Source organism: Corapipo altera, unplaced genomic scaffold, assembly GCF_003945725.1.
Source record: "Corapipo altera isolate COAL_440 unplaced genomic scaffold, ASM394572v1 193, whole genome shotgun sequence".
Classification (NCBI taxonomy): domain Eukaryota; kingdom Metazoa; phylum Chordata; class Aves; order Passeriformes; family Pipridae; genus Corapipo; species Corapipo altera.
The window spans coordinates 277369-297977 of NW_020884996.1; the positions used below are offsets into that span (position 1 = coordinate 277369).

Genomic DNA, 20609 nt, shown 5'->3' on the forward strand with positions numbered 1-20609 from the left:
CATTTGAGCTGGGTTAAAAAAGCTGCACAGCAAAGAGCTCCCCCTTCCTCTTTACCTACCCCTTGATTTACAAGTGGGACATCTGTTTATTTACTGGTGGATCCTGGGAATGCAGGAGCTCAGGTGGGATCGGGAGCTCTGCGGTGCCGCCGGGAACCATCGGTGTTCAGCCCCTCGGCTCTGCCTCCTCCAGGGATTCCACGGATCCAGGAAGGCACCAGGACCACCCACCCTCCTTCTCCTGGGCCTTAGCACATGGGTAGACACCTCACAGTATCCCAGAGTGGTTTGGATTGGAAGGGACCTTAAAGATCCTTCCAATCCCCTGCTGTGGGCAGGGTCACCTTCCACTGGACCAGGGTGTTCCAAGCCCCGGCCAGTCTGAGCCTTAACAGGGTGTTTGTTGCCTTAAAATAATATAAAATATATCTATTGAATGGGTGTGGGTTGTTCTTTGTTCACAGCAATACCACTTTGCCATCCCCATCCTACCATGGGCTGCCAGTTACCCCTCTGGGAAGTTCCTGGGGCTCTCCCAGCCAGGAGATGGGAGAAGGGCCTGGTGGAGTGGAACCTGAATTAGGGACATTTAGCAATTTCCTGAACAACACCTGACATGCAGCTCAGGCAGAATGTTATGTATTTAAAGAAAAGAGGTTTTTTTTCTTTATTTTTTCTTTTTTTTTTTTTAATCATTTGGACACTTTTTTTTTGTTTGGGTTTTTTTTTTTTTTTTGAGGGGTTTATTATCCTCAGTAAGCCTGAGATAAACCCCTTGTGTAACCTATTAATCTGGGATTGCTATCTGCGTGTGTGTGTGTGTGTGCCCCTATGGATGCAGGGACACAGATGGAGGGAGCCCAAACTCCCTTAATCAGGAATTCCCCCTTTAATGACTGTAGGGAATTGTGTGTGTCAGGAATTCCCCCCTTTGATGACTGCAGGGAATTGTGTGTGTCAGTGTTTCAGGAGACAAAGGTGGGACAAAATCACAACGTAGGGCTCTGATCTCTGGGCACATTGCAAAGGGTTCTGGTGTTCCCACTCCACGGATGGATGGATGGATAAGTAGACAATGGAAAAATAGGGAGATTAAAGATGGGTAGGAGTGAATACATTAAATGGTTGGAGAGAGAGTGGTGTTATTAAAAAGCTGCTGTTTAGGCTTCAGCCACGTTCCCAGGTGCCACAGGCAGGGACACCTCCCACCAGCCTGGGTTGCTCCAATCTGGGCTTGGACACTTCCAGGGCTGGGGCAGCCACAGCTGCTCTGGGCACCCTGTGCCAGTGTGAGGGGGGTTTCCCAGGGCTCCCTCTGGGCTGGGGGAATATTTGGCCTCATGGAAGGGCAGGAGCTGCCCTGTGGATCTGGGATGGCTCTGGTTGTGCTGGGAGTTGGTGTTGGATGAGCTGAGGGTGGTGCCAAGAGCAGGAGGAGGGTGAGCAGCTGATGGCAGGAAAGTGGAAGCCGGGGTGGGCTTTTCCTTCAGACCCTGGTGAGGTGTCTGCAGGGTGGCAGCTCTTGGGCTGTGGCATCCATTGTGCTCCAAGGTGGGATTTGCTCCTGAGAGGAGGGAGATGTGCAGATGTGGGTGCAGTGGAGGGGCTGTGGCATCTCAGGTGACACTGCAATGGGAGTGACTGAACTCGTGGTTTCCTCCTTAGGAAATCTGGGAGCAGGTTCCCTGTATCCCTGTCCCGGTGGATGAACTTGTAGCGATCGTCAGACAATTTTCTCGGTGCCTCTGAGGGTATTTACTTTTTCCATTTCAGTTCTACATCTGTTCACTTAACAGACTTGGAATTTGCAACCATCTTATTTAGGAGAAGGAATTGATTTCTCGGTCTCTTACTGCTGCTCTTGGTATAATTAAAGCATATTGCAACGTGAGGAATTTCTCCTGGCCTGGGAACTGCTTTGCCACTTGGGTAATTCTGTAAACCAAGAAAAGCTCTTCCTTTTCCTCTGGAATGTAAATTACAGTTACAGCTACTTTAAAAGCCTTTGTTCTGCTGCAGGGGACTGAGGGGCTCCTGGTTTAGGGCTGTGCAGAGGCCTGGGGGCTTTTGCAAATCAATCCCTCAGGGGTTTGGCATCCAGGCTGCTGCAAATTCGGACTGAGGCACAAACTGCTTTTGCTCAGTGTGGTGGAAAAGGGGAACTGGGACAAGCCTGTTCCTTCTGAGCCCCTGGGAAGGGCTCTCTGCTGCTCTGAGCTTTATGGGCCAGCTCCAGGGTGGCTGTGGGGGTCTGGATGACCCTCACTGGATGATCCCTGTTGGGATGGCCCATGGCAGATGGAGGGATGGACGTGCAGGGTCTCTGCTGGCTGGGGAGGAGGTGGCCAGGCTGGAGTGGGCAGGGTGGGGTTACCCTGTGCCAGGACATGGTCTGGAGTCTGCAGGTGGCACTGACAAGGGGGACTTGGGGCTTGGTGGCCTTTCAGCAGCTGCACTTGAGCAGAGTCATTCAGGATTGACCTCTGGATGTACACAAGGTTGTGTTAAAGGGAGAGGAGAGAGAGAAGAGCTTAAGGAGACATTTATTAAACTGTGAGAGGAATCTGTGCAGGATTTGCACAGAAATGATGCCAGGAATGCTGTGGGATCCCCTGGGTGCTGGAGAAGGCTGTGAGAGTGATACAGGTGCTTGCCCTGGAGATGGGACCAGCACTGGCCAGGGCTGGGGACAGCTCTGAAGCCCACCAGGGATGCTCCTGCCTGAATCCCCTTCTGTGGGATGCTGCTCCTTGGAGCAAGCACTGAGATAAGCCCTGGACACTCTCTAAGGAAAACCAGTGCTATGGCCTGTTCTGGAGGGGTGGGTTTGGCTCAGTTCTCAAGTGTCCTCATCTTTAATAACAGAAGGCTCCAAGATTCCCTTGTAAAACCACTGTCCCTGCCTTAACCCCTCTCCTCTGGCAGGAATCGTGTCTGTGTAGATCCAGAGGCCTTGTGACAGCTCTTTTCTATAAAAATATTACCTGCAATGATTTACTCCTTCCACCCCTGCTCACACCTCTAATAAACTCGCTGTCAAAGCTGTCAGAGCTCGTGTGAGAGAAAGAGAAGAGAGAGACAGACAGAGTGGAAAAAAACTCCTGGGATCAATGAGGAACAAGAGCCTCCCCTCCCACCCTGCTGAAAACGGGCATTAATGGGCCATCACTTAGTGGTTAATTAAAATGAAAGTCAGCCACTTGCCAGGTTTCAGGCTGGTGCTGTCTGGCACAGGGAGCCCTGGAATACTGAGCTTGGAGCAACAACTCCTGTTTCATTTGCTCCTTGCAGCCGGGCTGGGCACCAGGGTGGGCAGTTGGAGTGAACCAGGCACATCCCAGAGCCTGGAATCGTCCCTGTTATCGTCCCTCTTCTCATTCATTAATCACAGCTCCAGCACGTTGGGCTGTCACATCCATAAAGCACAACTGGGATGTAATTCCAGCAGCTTCTTTCACCAGTAAGAGGCAGCAGCACTGAGACTGTTCCATGGGGATTTTTTCCATGTGCCTGTGGTGCCTCCGAGGCTGAGGGTGTCCTGGTCTTCAGCAGGGACAGAGCATCAAACCTGCTCTTACCTGGTGTGATCAAACAAAGCTGGGAAAAGCTTTGTGGGATGAATTACATGGAGCTGAGCCAAAGGAGCAAGTGTTCCAGTGAGGAGAGTTTGTGGAGCTGAGGTCAGGTCACAGCAGGTCCTCCCTCACCCCTCTTTGCCCTTGGGAGCTCGTTTGTGGTCTCTGCTCTTGGTTTACCATCCTTCTGGCTTTGCTGCTGGAATCTTTAGGGATGTAAAAGTGCAAGGGCTGGCACAGTTTGGTCCTGATGGTTTCAGTCAGCCCCTGAGTGATGTGACCTGTGTTTCCCACTTTGGTTCCCTGGGGTCCATCCAGACCAACTGCAGGGCCAGGGGTGTTTACTGGCCATGAGCACCTCTGGTCCCTTCCTTGTCACTGGAGTTGTCTCTGGCTGCCCAAATCAAGACACCTCAAGTGGGTTTTTCTATGCCAGAATCTTTCCCTTGAGCATCCCTGTGTGTCCATCAGCTGGGGAGGGAGGGCCCTTCTGCCTCTTTCCTCCCACAAGCTCTTCCTCATCTTGTGGTGTGAGAGAAGGAGGGAGCCAAGTTTGTTAATGGTGCCACAGGCTCTGCTGGAATTTCTGCTCGTGGGTTTTACACTTGCAAGGAGAGATGCAAAGGAAACCAGGAGGCAAAGATGGGAATGGGATCTTCCCAGTAATGCTGCTTCTGTTCCTTGACCTTCTGAGAGGAGCTGCTGTAGGACCATCACAGCTGCAGGGCCAAGGTGGACTCAGTGTAAGTCTGAGTGACCCTCACCTCTTCAATGAGATTTCATTCTATATTTGCTTCCCTAACTGGCTTCCTGTGGTGTTGGTTGGGTTTTTCTGAGAGATTTACTTAGTTCCCAGCTGTTGTTCCAATTCTCTTTGTCACTCACCTTCCTGTGCTCCGTGTGGAATTTATTTCAGTTCCGTGAGAGTTTTGCATCTCAACCCGGGGGATGGTCACGCCAGCTCAGAGAAGGATGGAACCAAAATAAGAGCCTGGAGAGCAATGATGGGAGTGATTAACGTCACAGAGAGACAGGAATAACATTGCTGGGAGTGCAGGGGGGCAGGTAGGGAGGGAAGGGGGGAGGGGGAGGAACAGAGCTTAACAGAAAGATCAGTTTTTCCTTTCTGTTCTTCAATGAGAACAGAAAGTGAGCATCAAAAAATCACCCACTGGAAGGCTGGGGAGAGGTGTCTGTCCTGTGTGGTGTGGCTGAGCCGTGGAGCCACTCGTACTGCAAATTATCTTTGAGTCCAGATTACGAATTTTCAAACCTGGTTGCTATTCCCACGACTGCCTGGAGGGAGGCAGGTACACGAGACATGGTAATAAACCAGGAGATTTCTGGGGTTTATTCCTTTCTCCTTTTTTTCCTGAGCCATCAGGGTCATTGCTGTTTGATGTTTGGTTGGCTCCCTCTCCGTGTTCCATCTCTCCCATGGAGTAACAACGTTTGGGAGGTGAGGCAATTCCCTGGATCTCGGCTCACCCCATTGTTCATCAGGTTCTGGGTGAATTCGCTAATTAATCTTTTGTTCTTGTCTTTAAACCTGATTCCAACTGCTGCCGGTGGTGTCAGTGTGGTAGGGAGAGAGAGGCTCTGCTGGTCCAGCCCAGGGGAGGGAGAAAGGGAGGGAGGGAAGAATCCCTGACACAGAACAATTCCATCATCCTCCAAAGTGTCCTCGCCAGCCTCTCCTGCTGTGCTCCTATCTGGCATAAGGTGGGTGAGGTGGGAGGCTCAGGCTGGGCTCAGCCTACCTGTGAGGAGGAGCCATGGTTGGCACAGACCTAGGAAAGCCTGGGGCTTGGCTTAGCAAGGTCTGGCTCAGTGGGACGAGAGGTTTTCAGTAGCTCATGGAATCACGGAATGGTTTGGATCGGAAGGGACCTTGAAGACCATCCAATGCCACCCCGTGCCATGGGCAGAGACACCTTCCACCAGCCTAGGTTGCTCCAAGCCCTGTCCAACCTGGCCTTGGACACTGCCAGGGATGGGGCAGCCACAGCTGCTCTGGGTAACCTGTTTCAGGCTGTCACTGAGATGGGGCTCAGCCTTCTGCTTTTGGTATCTGCTGCTCTGCAGGTGATGGATGGGCTTTTCCAGGGATCTGCCTTCTCCTCCTGGACTGTCTCAGTGCAGGCATGGGAACCTCCCTCAGCTGTGGCCGTGACCCTCACATGGAACCATTTGCTTTCTCTGGCTCCTGCTCTGAGGGAGGTTCTTTATCCACTGAAGGTTTTCCCACTCCTTGGCTGTAGCTCAGAGCCACCACCCCGAGCCAGGATGGCACCTGGACTGTGGCTCTGCACCCTTGTCCCCCCTGGGCTCCAGCCTGAGCAGGGACAGGGGTGCTGAGCTTTGTGCCACACGAGGGAAACACTGTCAGGGCAGCAGAGACAACCACCAAAGGTTAAAACCTCCAGGTAGGCAGAACCTTTGTGGTCCATGCTGGTCCTGGCTGCACTCCCACACACATCCATCACCAAACCAGCAGCAAACTGGTGCCTGTGTCACTGCACTGTTTGGCCCAAAGCTCCCAAATGAGCCTGTTTCTTTGCAGCCACATGTTTGGCTTGTACAGGGGCCTATTTTTAGCAGGAGCAGAAGCAGAGCAGAGGGAGAGCAACCTGTTACCTGGCCCTGGGCACCAGCAGGGAGGATTCCAGAGTGGTTGGGTTGCACAGAGCAGCTGCTTCATTCCCTGCCCGCTCCCCCCAACACACAGGGCTGCAGCCAGGCTTCAGACAATCTTCCTTTAATACAAAGTCAATATATCTACATACACCGTGGTATGAAAACCACTTTACTGTTTCAGTTTGAAATAACAGTGTGAAAGCAACAGCACTTTGCTCTCATACAAAGAAAAAAACCCCCCCCCCCCCCCAAACTTGTCCAGTAAGATTTTGCTGCAACATACTTAGAAATTTGGGCAACTTTCACACAAATAAGTAAAATCTCGAAGAAGCCTTTCAGTCGGTTCTTTTTTTTTTCTTTTTCTTTTTTTTTTTTTTTTTTGGGTTAAAGACAGGAAATGGGTTGTGTGGGGGTTTCTGGGCAGCACTTGATGGCCATGATTACCCCTTCTATAAAAATAAAAAAAAAATAAGGGAAAAGTCAGAGACAAGCAGAGCTCGAGGCAGTGTGTGTTTTCCCAGAAATCCTGTCCTCTGTGCAGGAAAACTCCTGGAAGAGCATTTCAGCTACACCCAGCACAAAGACAGAGACCTGGGCAATACACCTGTGATGTTAAAACCCCTGATGGGTGTCAAGGCTCCAAAAGAAAGTCTCACCAGTCCTCATAAAGCCACTGGTGCTGTTGATTCTCCCAGTTCACCTCTGGCCTTGTGTGGCCACAGCTGAAGGGGAGGGAATTGGCACTGCCACCACCTCTTGCACCTGCTGCTCTCCCACCCTTCCCTGGGATATGCCTGTGACTGGAAACAAAAGAACCCATAAAAATATAAAAAAAAAAAAAAAAAAAAAAAAATCCAGAAAGGACATTTTGTTCTTACATGAGCAAGTTAAACCTTTTAAATGGTAGAAAAGCAATATGTAGAAGTAGCAATTTGCACTGCATTTTTTTATATATCACAGCCATTACACGTAACATTTCTACAGTGAAAAAATAGACTGTCTTTGAACATAATATGAACAAATAAGCAAATTTTTTCTTTTAAATTCATTGACTGATATTCTTTGTCTTTTTTTTTTAAAAAAAAAAAAGGAAAAAATACACTATTTAAAAAAAAAAAAAAAAGGTAATGTCACTTGTTACAGTTACATCGATACTTTAAAGAAAGCCACTCACAGTATTTGCCATTGGATGCACCTTCCTGGATCTTTCCCAGTTCTTTTACAGCTGGGGCACGTTGGGAGCTGTGCCAGGGGACAGTGTGGGACTGGGAGCATGGTGGGAGCCGTGCCAAGGTGGGACTGGGAGCTGTGATGTGGTACTGGGATAGTCCTGAGAGTAGCTGCTCCACATGGCTCCCAGAGGTGAGGGGCTGGCAGCAAGAACCACTTGGATACTGGAAATAAATTCATTGGAAATAAATTTCTTTAAGGGTGTTTCTGGGGCTCCTGACAGGGAGATGCTCCCAGCAGGAACTAGGGGGGGGTAACGGGACACAGCTGCTCACAGCAGGAATGGGGGGGTGTGAATGTGCAAAGAGCCTGGGGAAGGGGCTGCCTTTCTTCCTGGGGTGTCCCACCCTGCTCCAAGGAAAGCCAGATGTGCTGGAAAGGGGACCAGAGCCAGCAGTCAGTGACCCCAGCCCAGGTCCCACCACTGTGCCAGGGGAGGGGGCCACCCCACACAGCCAGCTCTGGGGTTTGATATTTCTCTTTCTCTATCCTTTTAAATATCCTAAAAAATAAATTTTGGAATTAGAAGAAATGAGGAATGTTCCAAGTATTCAAAATGTGAGCTATAAAACCTCTGGTGTGGCAGGGGCATTCCGTGGGTGCTGTTTGCAAGGTGCCTGCAAGCCCAGAATCCTCCCAGTGCTGATGCTGAGGTTATTAAGACTCCAGCTAGAAGAACTCCTGACCCTAAGTTTGCCCAAGTGTTGAGATTTAAGTTCCTTTCCTTTCACAGAACACCTTCAATTCTGCAAGTGACTTCCTTTAAAGACTGCCAACTATATTAGTAAATAAACTGAACTCTAATGATGTAACCAAAGTCGTTTGTTTGTTTGTTTGTTTTCCTTCCCTTCTCCAGCAGAAACGTTTCCCAAGGCGTGTTTTTTTTTAGCTTTTGGATCTGTTTTCACCACGTCCACACGTCCTCCACAGCGAACACCACTTGAGGTAACAAGAGCAGTTCACCACTTCAAGCAGCCCCTCAAGCACCTCCCGAGCTGCCTCTGGGCGGGCCAGGTTACACCATGGAGTTCCCGAAGGGGTGTTCCTTCCAATCCTCCCCCCTGCTCCCCGATGCATTGTCCAGATGAAAAGGTACTTCTTCTGAGTCAGTTTTGTAAGTTCAAGCGCTCCTCCTGGGTCAGAAGAGGCCTTCCAGGACTGAAGTGGTTGGTAGAGTCTGCACAACGATGGCTTTTTATGTTGCATAGTGATCAAAACTTCCCAGATACTCCAGAGCTGCCTGGTAACAGAACTGGTATTCATCCTGCCAAGAGCAAAGAGAACCAGCTTCAGAGGTGGGAAACAGCTCCTTGGGATCCCTGTCCTGCTTTCCAGACAGCACAAGGCTGAGCAGGAACCTCCCTGATTGTCCTGGGAGAGGAAAGCCCAGCCCAGCCCTTCCCTTTCTGTCTGAGTCTCTCAGGCACCAAACATCTCCCCACAGCCAGGGTGGGCTGGGCTTGGGGCAGGTGAGTCCCCCCACACCCCAGAGGTGGGGATGAGATAAGAACAGAGGCTGCCAGACTGTGAGGAGATCTTTGAGAGGCTTTAGAGCAATAGGAATTTGCATTTATTAAGTTATTTAGTTTAAAATCAGGAGCTGTTTGGTAACAGCTGGACAGGGCTCGGAACAACGTGGTCCAGGGGAAGGTGTCCCTGCACTCACGGGATGGGCTTTGAGATCCCTCCCAACCCAACCCATTCCATGATTCTAAAGGCAGGAAGCACTCTGGGCTTGGCCAGGGCAGCCCAGGGCAGGGTCCCCACCCCGCTCACCTCTGTTTGCACCATCGCAGGTCGTTGTGTTCGCAGCATCTTTACAGTCTGGAAAATATCTACAACCCCCTCGTAGCGCATCCGCTCCAGGACGATGCTCAGGGTGATGAACACTCCGGTCCTGCCCACGCCAGCACTGCAGGAATGGCAGAGAAAAACCCAGGGAATTGCATGTTACAATGTTCAAATGCTCTTGTAAACACCCAGGTTGGGGAAGGGTTCAGCTGTGCCTTGGGAACGTGTTGGAAGTGGAGATATCCAGAAATAGCCAGAGTGTGACCCAAAAAAATGTTTGAGAAAGTGAAATAATAATAAAAAAATAATATTAAAAGCTTTGGGTAGTGGTAAACAGCATTCAGTGGGAACATTATTACTAACATGTAATATTAAAATTAAATATTTGGAAGAATGGATCACCCTCTCCTGCCCATGGGTAGGGAGGTACAAAATTCTTGCTGTCAGCAAGCATTAGTGGTGCAGAACTGGGCTGAAAGTGGTAAAAAAATATTTCTGATTTTGCAGGTTAAATATTATATATGTTACATACATTACATATGTAACACTGAAGTTCCCATCTCCTCCAGAGTACCAGCATTTCATACCTCTCCTCTATCTATAAAGGTTCAAAAGCCTTGTGGGCAGTGCCCAGGGCTGAAGGGAAATGAATCTGGGTGGCAGAAACAAGTGTTAGCCCTGACACCCCTGAGAAATCTGCCTGCAGGGATGGGGTGGGAAAGGGGGGGGGGGAGATATCTGGATTTTAATTCCTTTTGCATCCCCAGATGAACGAGGTGTTCCCATTTGCACCTGCCTACCTGCAGTGGACAGAGATGGGGCCATCCTGGCCAAACTGCTCCTTGGTCTTGTGTACCTGTCCAATGAAGTCGATAAAACCTTCTCCTGATTTTGGCACACCTTGTTCTGGCCAGTCAGTGAACTGGAACTGCCGGACAGTCCGTGACTGCCCGTCCTGGGGGAGAAAACAGGAATAGTTTTAAAACATCCTGGAGTTGAGAGAACAAATAGAAAAGGCAAAAAAAAAAAAAAAAAAAGAAATTCCTTGCTAGTTTGTTAAAGGGCACAAGAAGTTGAGCCAAGTCTGTGTTCTAGGCAAGTGCACCGTATTTATTATCCAGATCCACCATGATGAAGCTGCTTATGTTGCAGTTGACATTCCCAGAGTCGGCCTGTCAGCACAGATCCATATCCTGGCAGGTGCTGAAAGCTCTGACCACTGCAGACAGCACAGATGGAGTCTTCAGCGAGGGAACATTCAAGGTGAGGTGATGGCCTCTCTATCAATCTTAACAAAGCATTGCCACAGTGTCAGAATTACAGCTGACAGGAAGATAAATCTTGTTCTACGAGGACTGATGAGGCATCCTCCTTCTCAACCTTGCAAATTGAATTATCAGGTTCTGGAATACTCTTGACAACCTCAAAAGCAACGGCTCTGCTTGTGAGAGGGAGGGTTACATTTGCTAAACAAATTTGAGGAGGTATTGAAATGTTCCTTTGGATGAGAAATCTGACAGCAAATCGAAGATTATTGGAGTGAATGTGTTCCTTTGAACATGAATGACAGCCAGACAAGTGCACATTTTCTGTGGGGTGTAGAGAATCCTTTGCAAGGTTTTTATTAGTTTTGGGGGGAAATATTTTCTGCTTTCATCTCAAGCAAACCCAAAAGCCGGGCACGCCTCTAACAAAGTGACTCATGACTGTGGGAGAGCTTGGAAACTACTTTCAATTTGTGAGAACAAATAGTCAAGCACAATCTGTGTGTGTGTGTGTGTGTGTGTGTGTTCTGTTCCTCATCACAGCTGAGCTCTCAGGCACACAGTGGGATTCTTGGGGTTGTCACAGTATCACTGAGGTTGGAAAAGACCTCCAAGGTCATTGAGTCCAAGCTGTGACTGATTCCCACCTTGTCCCCCAGCCCAGAGCACTCAGTGCCACATCCAGTCCTTCCGTGGACACCTCCAGGGGTGGGGACTCCAAACCTCCCTGGGCAGCCCCCTCCAGTGCCTGACCACTCTTTCCATGAAGAAATTCCTCCTGAGCCTCCCCTGGTGCAGCTTGAAGCTGTTTTCCTTTCATCCTGCCACTGGTTCCCTGGGAAAAGAGGCTGACCCCTGCCTCGTCCTGTGCAGGGCCAGGAGTTGGACTCCACGATCCTTGTGGGTCCCTTCCAACCAGGATATTCTCTAAGCTCTCCTCCCTTGATAATCCCAGACTTTCCCAGGGAAAGCGTTTTCACCTCAGCCTTTCTTTAAGGAGCCAAACCCACCGAACCCCGTGTTTTGTGCCAGCCCCTTCCCCCACTGCAGAGGTTCAAACTGCTCCCTCCCAGCACTCACCCTGGCATCTGTGACCTTGAATTCCCGCAGGATGTACTGGGGCATGTTGTACTCTGCCATGGGATCCACGACGAAGTACTGGTACCGTGCCGAGCGCTCCGCGGGCCAGTACTGATGGCACTTTTCCTGCCCGGGGCCAAGACAGGTCCCTGTTAGTCCTTGTCCTGCAGGACTGTCCCCATCCCTGCCCCCCCTCGCCCCCCACTCACCCGCCCCATCTCGCGAAGCTTCGTCAGCATCACGACGATGGTGGAGTTGTTCTCCCACAGCATCCGCCAGAAATCCTCGGTGGTCTCTGCCAGCGGCCCCTGGGTGGCAATGTAGGCCTTCTGCTGCCTGGGGGAGAGTCCAGAGCAAGGAGAGGGTCAAGGGAGGGCAGAACTGCCCGGGCAGGAGCTTTGGGAAATGCATGGAAAGGCTGGGGAAGAACTGGAACAGCGCGGGGTCGAAAGGGCTGTGGGTGTCTTTGGTGCTGATGGTCAAAAAAAAAGAGCCAGTGGTGAAGATTTCCCTAAATATCATTTCCAAGGGGTAAATTGAGCTCACTGAACCATGGTGCCCTACAAGGAAAAAGGTGTAACATGCTTGATTCTGGATTCCTGGAACTGGGAACTGGAGAGGTTGTGGAGGAACCGGAACGAGCAAGGAGGTTCCTGGAACTAGGAACGGGAGGGGTTCCTCCCCTGAAACTGGAGAGGTTGTGGACTCCCGATCCCTGGAAGGGTTCAAGGTCGGGTTGGACAGGGCTTGGAGCAACTTGGGATAGCAGAAGGTGTCCCTGCCCATGGCAGGGGGTGAAACAGGATGATCTTTAAGGTCTCTTCCAACCCAAACCATTCTGGCATTGATTCCATGAACTAGAATCCACATTTTCTGGGCCTGAAGAGCATCAAGAATCCAATCACCAGCCATGGAGCTGCCCTAAACCTGGTGCCACAGCCTGGGCCAGCATGTGAGGGAACCTGCACATGGGGTTGCTTTGTTGCCTCAGTTTGGGCTCCAAACCCAGCCCTGGAGGGCTGGAGTACTGGGCTGTGCTGCCTGGGGAGAGCTCTCAGCATTGCAAACATAATGAAATTGCCCCAGATCACAAACATAATTAAAAGACTAATCCACACTTAGAAACCTCCCAGAGGCAGAACCCACCCCTCACTGCCACTCTGTGTTTAGGACCTGCAGCTGGAGAAGGGCTGGGTTGCTTCAGGGGATCAGTAATTTAAGACCACAGGGGGGGAAAAGCTGGATCAGCAGGCTGGATTTGGAGGAGGGTGTTGGAATTTACCTGTGGCACTGCACTGCTGTGATGACACAGAACAGACCAAGTGTTAAAGCCCAGTCCAGCCCCATCCCAAGGGCTCAGACAGCCCATCAGAGGACAGCCCCGGGGCAGGAGGTACCTGTAGCCGTCGATGAAGCTGGCGTTGATGTAGTCGGAGCCCTCCACGCCCCGGATGGGCTGCAGGCACACCCGGGTGGTCTCGTAGGGCATGATGTTCACAAGGCGGTTCTTGAACTTGTTGCAGGGGAGGTTGGCGCTGATGAAGCGGGAGGTGTGGGCTTTGGAGTTGGCCAGGCGCTGAGGGCACAGAGAGCACAACCATCCCCTCAGCCTTGCTCTTCTCCTGACCCCTCCCTAACTGCCCCTCCCTGTTCTACCACCTCTTGTGGTTTTTTTTTTTTTTGGGGGGGGGGGGGGGTGGGGACAGAGTCTGAGCCCTTTCCCTCAAGCGAAACTTTTAGAATAATAACAAAAAACCCAACCAGTTGAAAAAACCACAATTTAAGAGGGAGTAAATTCAATCTCGATTGGAAATGACCAGAGGAGCCTCCGGCAGTGACAGGCAGCTCTCCCCTGGGAACTGCAGCAGCTCAGCTCAGGAAAGTAATTACCTCTAACATGCAACCAGAAAGTTCCCATCAGCCCCATAAAGGCTCCGTGTCTGCTCTGCCTAAGTGCCAGTGGGGAATACTGAGCACTCCCCAGCCACTGCTGCCCCAACCCAGCACCCCTTACCTTGAACTCCAGCTCCATGCCCGTCACGTGCTCCCTGGCTTCGATCTGGGCCAGTTTCTGGATGTAGCTGTAGAGGTTCCGAGCGGGGACCTCGGTGTTGCCGCAGGCGACGGCCTCGAGCAAGGCATCGTGGATGAAGCTGTACTGGTCCTCTGTCTGCACCATGTAGTTACGCTGGGACCTCATGAGGGTGACGTGCCCGTAAATGTCCACTGTCTTCTCATGTTTGATCCTCTCCAGCATGGCATCGATGACGATGAAGCAGCCGGTCCGCCCGACGCCCGCGCTGGGGACGAGAGGGGAGGGATGAAGGGGTGGATTATTCTGCTGCCCAGAAGGTGTGGTAGTTTAGTCTGGGCCTTCCCTGGTGACCAGTTTGTAACCAAGGAAGTGCCCAGATTTACCCAGTATTCCCTACGATTTTTACGTAAGCCGGGGTATAAGAAGAAAGGAGGAGAGGCCTTCGCTCTCTTTCCTTCCCTTGGCTCTGAGGGTGTGGGTTTCCCTGCTGTTGAGTCTGTTGTCTTGGGGAGTGAGGCCTGGTAAGGCCTTGCCAACCCTGGGAGACAGAGGTTGCCAGAGGTCATTCCAGCACTACTTTCTGCTGTCCCAAGGAGAGTAGTGAGATATTCTTTTGCTAATTATTTTAGTTGCTAGATCTCAGGCTATTGATCATGTCTATTTTATTTTGTTTGTGTTCTTTTTTCCCTTTCCCCTTCCCTTTCCCTTTTCTTTTTGAAATTGTATATATATTTCAATTGTATATAACTGTAATATAAGTGGAAATATATTTATATATATTGCTTTAGCTGTGTCTCTCTCGTTTCGCTTCTCTTGGTTTTTTTTTCCTCTTCTCCCTTGCTTGGGGGTGGGAGGGAGTCTTGTGGTGAGGTTTGGGGACCTGGCAGTGAGCCAGCTTCAAACCATATCAGAAGGTCACCACCCCATGAGCAAGGATCTTCCCACTGCCACAAACACAGGGTACAAGCAGATGCACGAGACAGAGGGTGACCAGCAAACACACTTGGTGATCAGGAAGGAACCACAGCCCTGGCAAACAGCTGGTGATGGGCTGAGGCAAAGGAAATCCTGGTAAACCAGCCAAGAATGGTGGGGGTTTGGGGCTTTCCTGTGCAGGGCCAGGAGCTGGACTTGATGATCCTTGTGGGTCCCTTCCAACTCAGGAGATTCTGTGGGTGTGGGTTCAGCCACAGGATGGTTTTTGTTGAATTAAAGGAACTTGTCAGCTGGAACTGGTGCTGGGAGTGTCCCTGCCCAGTCACCTCAATGTGCTGCTCTTGATCCAGTTTAGAAACACCGTGTTGGAGGGTTTGGAGAGGACAGTGGTGACACCAAAGTCACTGCTGCTCTGTGTCACTCTGGTGTGTGAGCACAGTGCTGCACTGGGGCCAGGAAAGCCTGCACTGGAACCTAAAATCCCATTTACCTGAACTCTGCTTGGGCCAGTGCTGCCACACCAGCAGGGAGGGGCTGCTGGGACAGAGCAGAGGATGGAGAAGCCCCTCTGCCCCACACAGCAGCACTTGGGCTCAGCCCCAAAGAGTTTGTGATGTGCAGAGGTTTGCTTTGAGCAGCTCAGTGTGGCCAACACTTCTCAAACTCAGCTTTTATGTCACCCGAGGACAGGCTGCAAGAGGACAAGCTGCCTCTGGTGAGGTGCCTCTGCCCCTCCACACTGCTCTGCCCGTGTCTCCTCATCTTTGACACCCTGGGCACACACAGCTGTGCCAGCTCGAGCTGGGGCTTGAGGCTTGAGCAAAGGGCTGGCACGATGTAAAGGCTGAAAAAGCCTCTTTAATCACTCAGATCTCTGAGTAGCTGAGAAAGCACTGATGTGGTAACGAGTAACACACGTCACCTCTCTTCCTAAATGTTTTTGTGCATCAGGGTAACATCAGACCTGTGTGTAACAGCATTTGCACCCCAGCAGGGCTCAGTGCTCTGTGCCTGTGCCACTGCTAATAAAGGGCTTCCTTTTACCATTCCAGTGCTGTCCCTTTCTTCATGGAGCCCCCTTGATCTCTGTTAATTAGACTGCCTAACACCTGAACCAAGCAGGTGACTGGAGCTTTGGCAAGAATTTAGCAGCTGATCTGGGAGCTGGTTGTGAACTGACAGCTCCTCTTTATTCATTTTCGGAGGTGCACAACAATTGCCATCTGCAAGGGCAGTGATAAGTTGCCCACTCACAAAGACTGTTTGAGTGGCATCCTCTAGCAGAGGCAGGATTAGCTTCCCCAGCAGCCTGAACAACTCAGAGCTTCCCTGAGTGCTGAGGAACCCGCAGGCTCCTCCACATCCTCCTGAGGAACACAGGGATTTATCTGCACTGAGGCTTCATTGGGTTGTAAATTGAATTAGGGAATTCTACCTGCCTTCAGCTTGGCATTATCACAATGGCTGCAGAGCTCAGAAACCCCCTGTCAATCACTGCCAGCTCTGCCTTGGACAGCTGAGGCAGCTCTGTCTCCCCAGCACCCCACACAGCTCAGAGGTCACACCCGATCTCCTCCTTTCCCAGTGTGACCTCAAACAACCCCACTACGCAGAACCAGACACCAGGACAGCACTGGGCACCTCCCACTGCTTAACAAGATCATCAAACCCAGAATGGTTTAGGTTGGAAGGGACCTTAAAGCTCGTCCTGTTCCACCCCCTGCCCTGGGCAGGAACACTTGACACTAGACCAGCTTGCTCCAAGCCCTGTCCAACCTGGCCTTGGACACTTGATCCAGGTGGTTTGTTGCCAGCTACACCCCTCCCCATCTCAGGAAATGCTTTGCTCAATGGAATCCCCAGGTATCCTCCTCAGATGCTGCCTGGGAATCCTCACAGAAGGCTCTTGCCAGGAGCTGTGTCTCCCAGGTGCAAATCCACACCCTTCAAAACTTCTGCCTCCCTCACAGGTGGCCCCTGTGCAAGAGCCAGGTGAAGGGAACTGGTACCTGCAGTGCACCACGATGGGACCGGCGTCGGGGGGGTTGCAGGTTTTCACCCGTCTCAGGAAAGCCAGGAAGGGGGTGGGATACTCGGGAACACCGTGGTCGGGCCACGCCGTGAACTGGAACTGCCGCACCTCCCGCTTCTCACTGGAGCCGTTCTGCAGGGACAGAGGAGCACCAGGGGTCAGGGGGGTACCTGCACCCCCACTCCTGCCTGTAGGGTGTGTGAGGAGTGTGCCACAGCCCACCTCCAGGGAAAAACGGGAGCAGGAGCAAGCTCACCTTGTGAAGGGAGAACGTTCGGACGCAGAACGTGGCCAGTTCGATGGTGTCCAGCAGTGTCACCTGGATCATCCCGTAGGTGTCCGTGCCTCGGCCTGGCCAGTACTGGTCACACTTTATCTGGAAGACAGGAGGGATGGCTCAGTGCTGGGACAAACCCTGCACTGCTAGGGAAGCTCAATCCCAAACTGCCCTGATGGTTACAAGTGGCAAAGGGAAGAGGAGGCGCAAGAAATGTCTTTCCAGAGCACCAGGACAGGGACAGACCCAGGAGGAAAAGCTCCCACTGAACTAAGCACAGGCTTTGATGCCACATCAATCTCATAGACAACAGACTGGAATGATACTGAAGATTAGAGGGAATGTACTTGGGCTTGTTAAACAAGAGAACTGATGTGAAACTTGCCACATGATTAACTCTGAGACAGAACTACGGAGCAGGCAACGGGATCTTCTCCTGGAGTTGCAAAGGAGCTTTCTGGGGTGGATGGTTTGTTTTTTAAAAAGCAATGAATCACTGAACTTTCAGGGTGCTGGCAAAGCAGGCAGAAATCCCCCACTGGCTGCACATCAAAGGGATTTGCTGTTCCCCAACTCTCCCCTCCAATCCCCCAGGATTATGACTAACCAGTCATCCCTCTCATGCATCTTACCCGTGATTTCTCCTCCAGCTTAGTCATCATAACAATAGTAGCTGAACGCTGCTCCCACACCATCCTCCAGAAGTCTCCAAAGGTCTCTGGCAGAGGCCCCTGAGTGGCAATGTAGGCGTTCTGCTTCCTGTAGCCATCGATGTAGTTGGCGTTGATGTAATCACTGCCCACAATTCCTGGGTGAAACCAAGAAAATCAGGGAACTGCACGGGACTTCATACAGCTGGAAGCATGAAATCTTTGCAGGGATGTTGTTAGAGAGAATTCCCCTGCAGGAGCACTTTCTTGGCTTGGTGGGTCAGAATCAGAGCTGGGAGAAATGGGCTCTTGGTGTGTTTTTCCCAGCTCGAGCTCCTGCATTGCAGGGAGACAAGCAACTCCTTGCAAAAGATATTAAAGAGACTGAATATCAAGCCTTGAAATCATGGGCTTTCTACTGCTGCTGTGGCCAACAGGAGCAAGGTCCTGGCCCAGGGCTCCTGCTGCAATGGCCTCCAACAGGACAAACCCAAGTCCTTGTCCCAGCACGTCCCGAGCCCAGGAACCAAATGCACCTGGTCGATGACTGTGTGGTCCATAACTCAATAGCAGGCAGAGAGCTACAGCTGGACAGAGCAAGGAATAAAACCAGGCTTGATTCAGACAGTGAAGGATTTGAAATTACAGGCTTTGACTCACTGTAAATTGCCTGTTGTCATTTTTAGGAGTGGGTTTTTTTTTTCTACTCGCATGAGTTACAGGCTATTGAGTTACAGCTGCTCGCCTGGGTCCTTGCTTGAGGGTCTGGGATGAGCAGGAGGCACTGCCAGAGTGAAGAGGGAGATTGGGACATGGTAGGAGAAAGCTGCTCTGAAGTTAAAATGGACCCTGGCAAGCAGTGCTGCTCAGGTTCAGCTCCAGAGAGCTGCACCTGGCACGGAGCTGGTGGGTGGTTTGGCCCGTTCCTAATTCCAGCCAAGTGGCTGGCAAGGCTGGCAGGATCTGCTAAGCCATGATTAACTCGGTGCAGAGCCCTTCCCTCCTGTCTCAAGGGGAGCCAAGGGTGGGGAGCAGCACCAACACAAAATTGGGCCGCAGCAAAAGGCACCGGTGCTGCTGGCGAGGTGCAAACCCAGGGACCGCCTGCCAGTCCTCAAGGGCACTCAGCATTTCAGCTGCTGGGAGACAGGGCTTTTGATTAAATTTCTGGAGGGTTCCCTGCACCCATTCCCTCCCAGTCTGAAGTTTCAGGAGGGAAGGGAGGCAGGAATGTGATCAAGGCAGAGCTTCTGGAATTAATCTCCTCTCCAGCCCCCTCGGGTCCACTCTGTAATTTAAGATGGGTGGCCATGAGCTCCTGCAATGCTCTGTTGTGTGACAGCTTCAGAGGAGTCACACAATTAAAGCTGCTACTTCTTCCTGACCAAGCAGCCAGTGACGTTCTGCAGCCTTGACAAATCCAGATTTAAAACAAAGAGAAAGCAACAATTGATTCCTCCAGCTCCTTTCATCTTCCAGCCCTGAGTATAAAATAGAGCCTGGTAGGAAGGAGCACACCAGCCAAGGCATGTCAGAACCTCTCAGATTCTTGAAAATTCAACCTTGGCCCATCATATTTGCACCATTGGTCCTCACAGAGCCCCTGGGTAGAGCTGGGACTGCTGCCTGCATCCAACCCTGTGATCCAAGACCAGCCCAAGTGTCCTTCACTCCTACACTTGTGTTCTTCTCCTTTCCCTTGAATGACAAGGCAACTTTTTAAAGCCTCTGCTTTCCTTGGCTCATACAATATTAATCTCAGAATTAAACCAAGCCAGAACAGAGTCAGCTTCACAAGGAGAAACACTTAAAGCCCTCTAACAGCAGACCAGACTAATGCAGATTCGTGCAGTTTTCTGGCAAGTCACCACACTCTGCTGCTGCCTCAGGACCAGCTCTTCCCCTTCCCCACGTCCCTCGGAGTTACCGCGGCAGAGGGAGATTATTCCAACAATTCCCTGCTCACAAAGGTGCCTGAGTTAACCTCTCCATTCACCAGGCAGTTACCAGGACATCCCACATCCTCTCTGCTCCGATGATCAGCTCCTGGCAATGCAAGACTGGCCTCGAACGCTTTATCCCTGCGGCGCAGCCACAGCCCGAGCCCGTGAAACTCCAGCTTTATCTCAGCAGCAGCAGCCCAAGCAGGTGCCCTGTTCAGCTCCATCTCAAGCCTCTTTTATCCTGGTGTGCACGGGAGCAGCTCTGTCAAGAGCCATGAGTTGTGAAATTTAATGTAAATTTTCTGACTGCACCATCGCTCACAGGAGCAGCTCAGGAAACAATTTATGACCCACAAGGCTCACGCTAACCCCTTCTTATCCCGAGCCTTTTAGGGGCCAGGGCTGCAGCAAGAGCTGCATATCAAGTGATCTCTCTGCCTGTGCTGCTGCTGCCGCTCACATTTGTACAATTAGCCCTGTGTTACCTCTCATTCATCCCTGTACAGCCACGCTCCGCGTTCCCTGCCACCCACCACCCCACCCCTGCTCTCTCTAAAGCATTATGTGGTCTGAATTCTTTCTGTTAGTCACAGACGTATCAAACAGGCATCTCCAAGCAAAGGGAAGACAGTTCCTTGATAAACCAGCCCTTGAAATGATGGATTGCAGCTCCAGGGAATATGTCAGTCACCGGGATTTAACAAACGCCTGGTTTACAGAGGTATCTCCTGCTCGCTAAACTCCCAGGGAGATGTTAAGAGAAGAATATAAATAGAGACGAGAGAAGAGCGTGTGAGATGTGCTTCCCTGCAGCAACTCCACCCCAGCACTACCTCGTGGGAGCAGGGATGCTCCATGGGAGGTTCCTTACCTTCGATGGGCAGCAGGATGACGCGCGAGTGGTCGTAGGCGATCACGTTCGCGTAGCGGTTCTTGGGCTTGTTCACTTCGAGGTTGGAGTGCTCCCAGGTGAACTGCTGGCCAGGATCAATGGACTGGAGGAATTGGGAAAGGAAATGGAAGAGTCAGTGAAGAGCAAAGCATCAAATCAAGCCCCGAGTCCCTCGTTCCACGTGGGACATCGTGGCTCTGGAGATCTCGCTGAGGAGAGCAGCGATCACTGTTTGTTCCCCCCAGCGATCACTGTTTGTTCCCCCC

The 20609-nt window shown here is 51.3% G+C and overlaps 1 protein-coding gene across 17 annotated transcripts in view; it reads right to left on the reverse strand.

Moving 5' to 3' along the window:
• Positions 1-6317: 6317 nt before the first annotated feature.
• PTPRS (protein tyrosine phosphatase, receptor type S) overlaps positions 6318-20609 on the reverse strand; it is a 166763-nt gene continuing 152471 nt past the window's right edge. For all 17 annotated transcript variants that reach the window (XM_027666622.1, XM_027666616.1, XM_027666614.1 and 14 more), the window contains 11 exons: positions 20323-20446; positions 17491-17666; positions 16838-16957; positions 16559-16713; positions 13593-13878; positions 12976-13154; positions 11788-11914; positions 11579-11704; positions 10034-10188; positions 9219-9354; positions 6318-8706 (listed from right to left, as the gene is read on the reverse strand). In XM_027666622.1, the coding sequence (XP_027522423.1) occupies positions 8638-8706; positions 9219-9354; positions 10034-10188; positions 11579-11704; positions 11788-11914; positions 12976-13154; positions 13593-13878; positions 16559-16713; positions 16838-16957; positions 17491-17666; positions 20323-20446 (1653 nt within the window). In that variant the 3' untranslated portion in view covers positions 6318-8637. The remainder of the gene's footprint in view (positions 8707-9218; positions 9355-10033; positions 10189-11578; positions 11705-11787; positions 11915-12975; positions 13155-13592; positions 13879-16558; positions 16714-16837; positions 16958-17490; positions 17667-20322; positions 20447-20609) is intronic.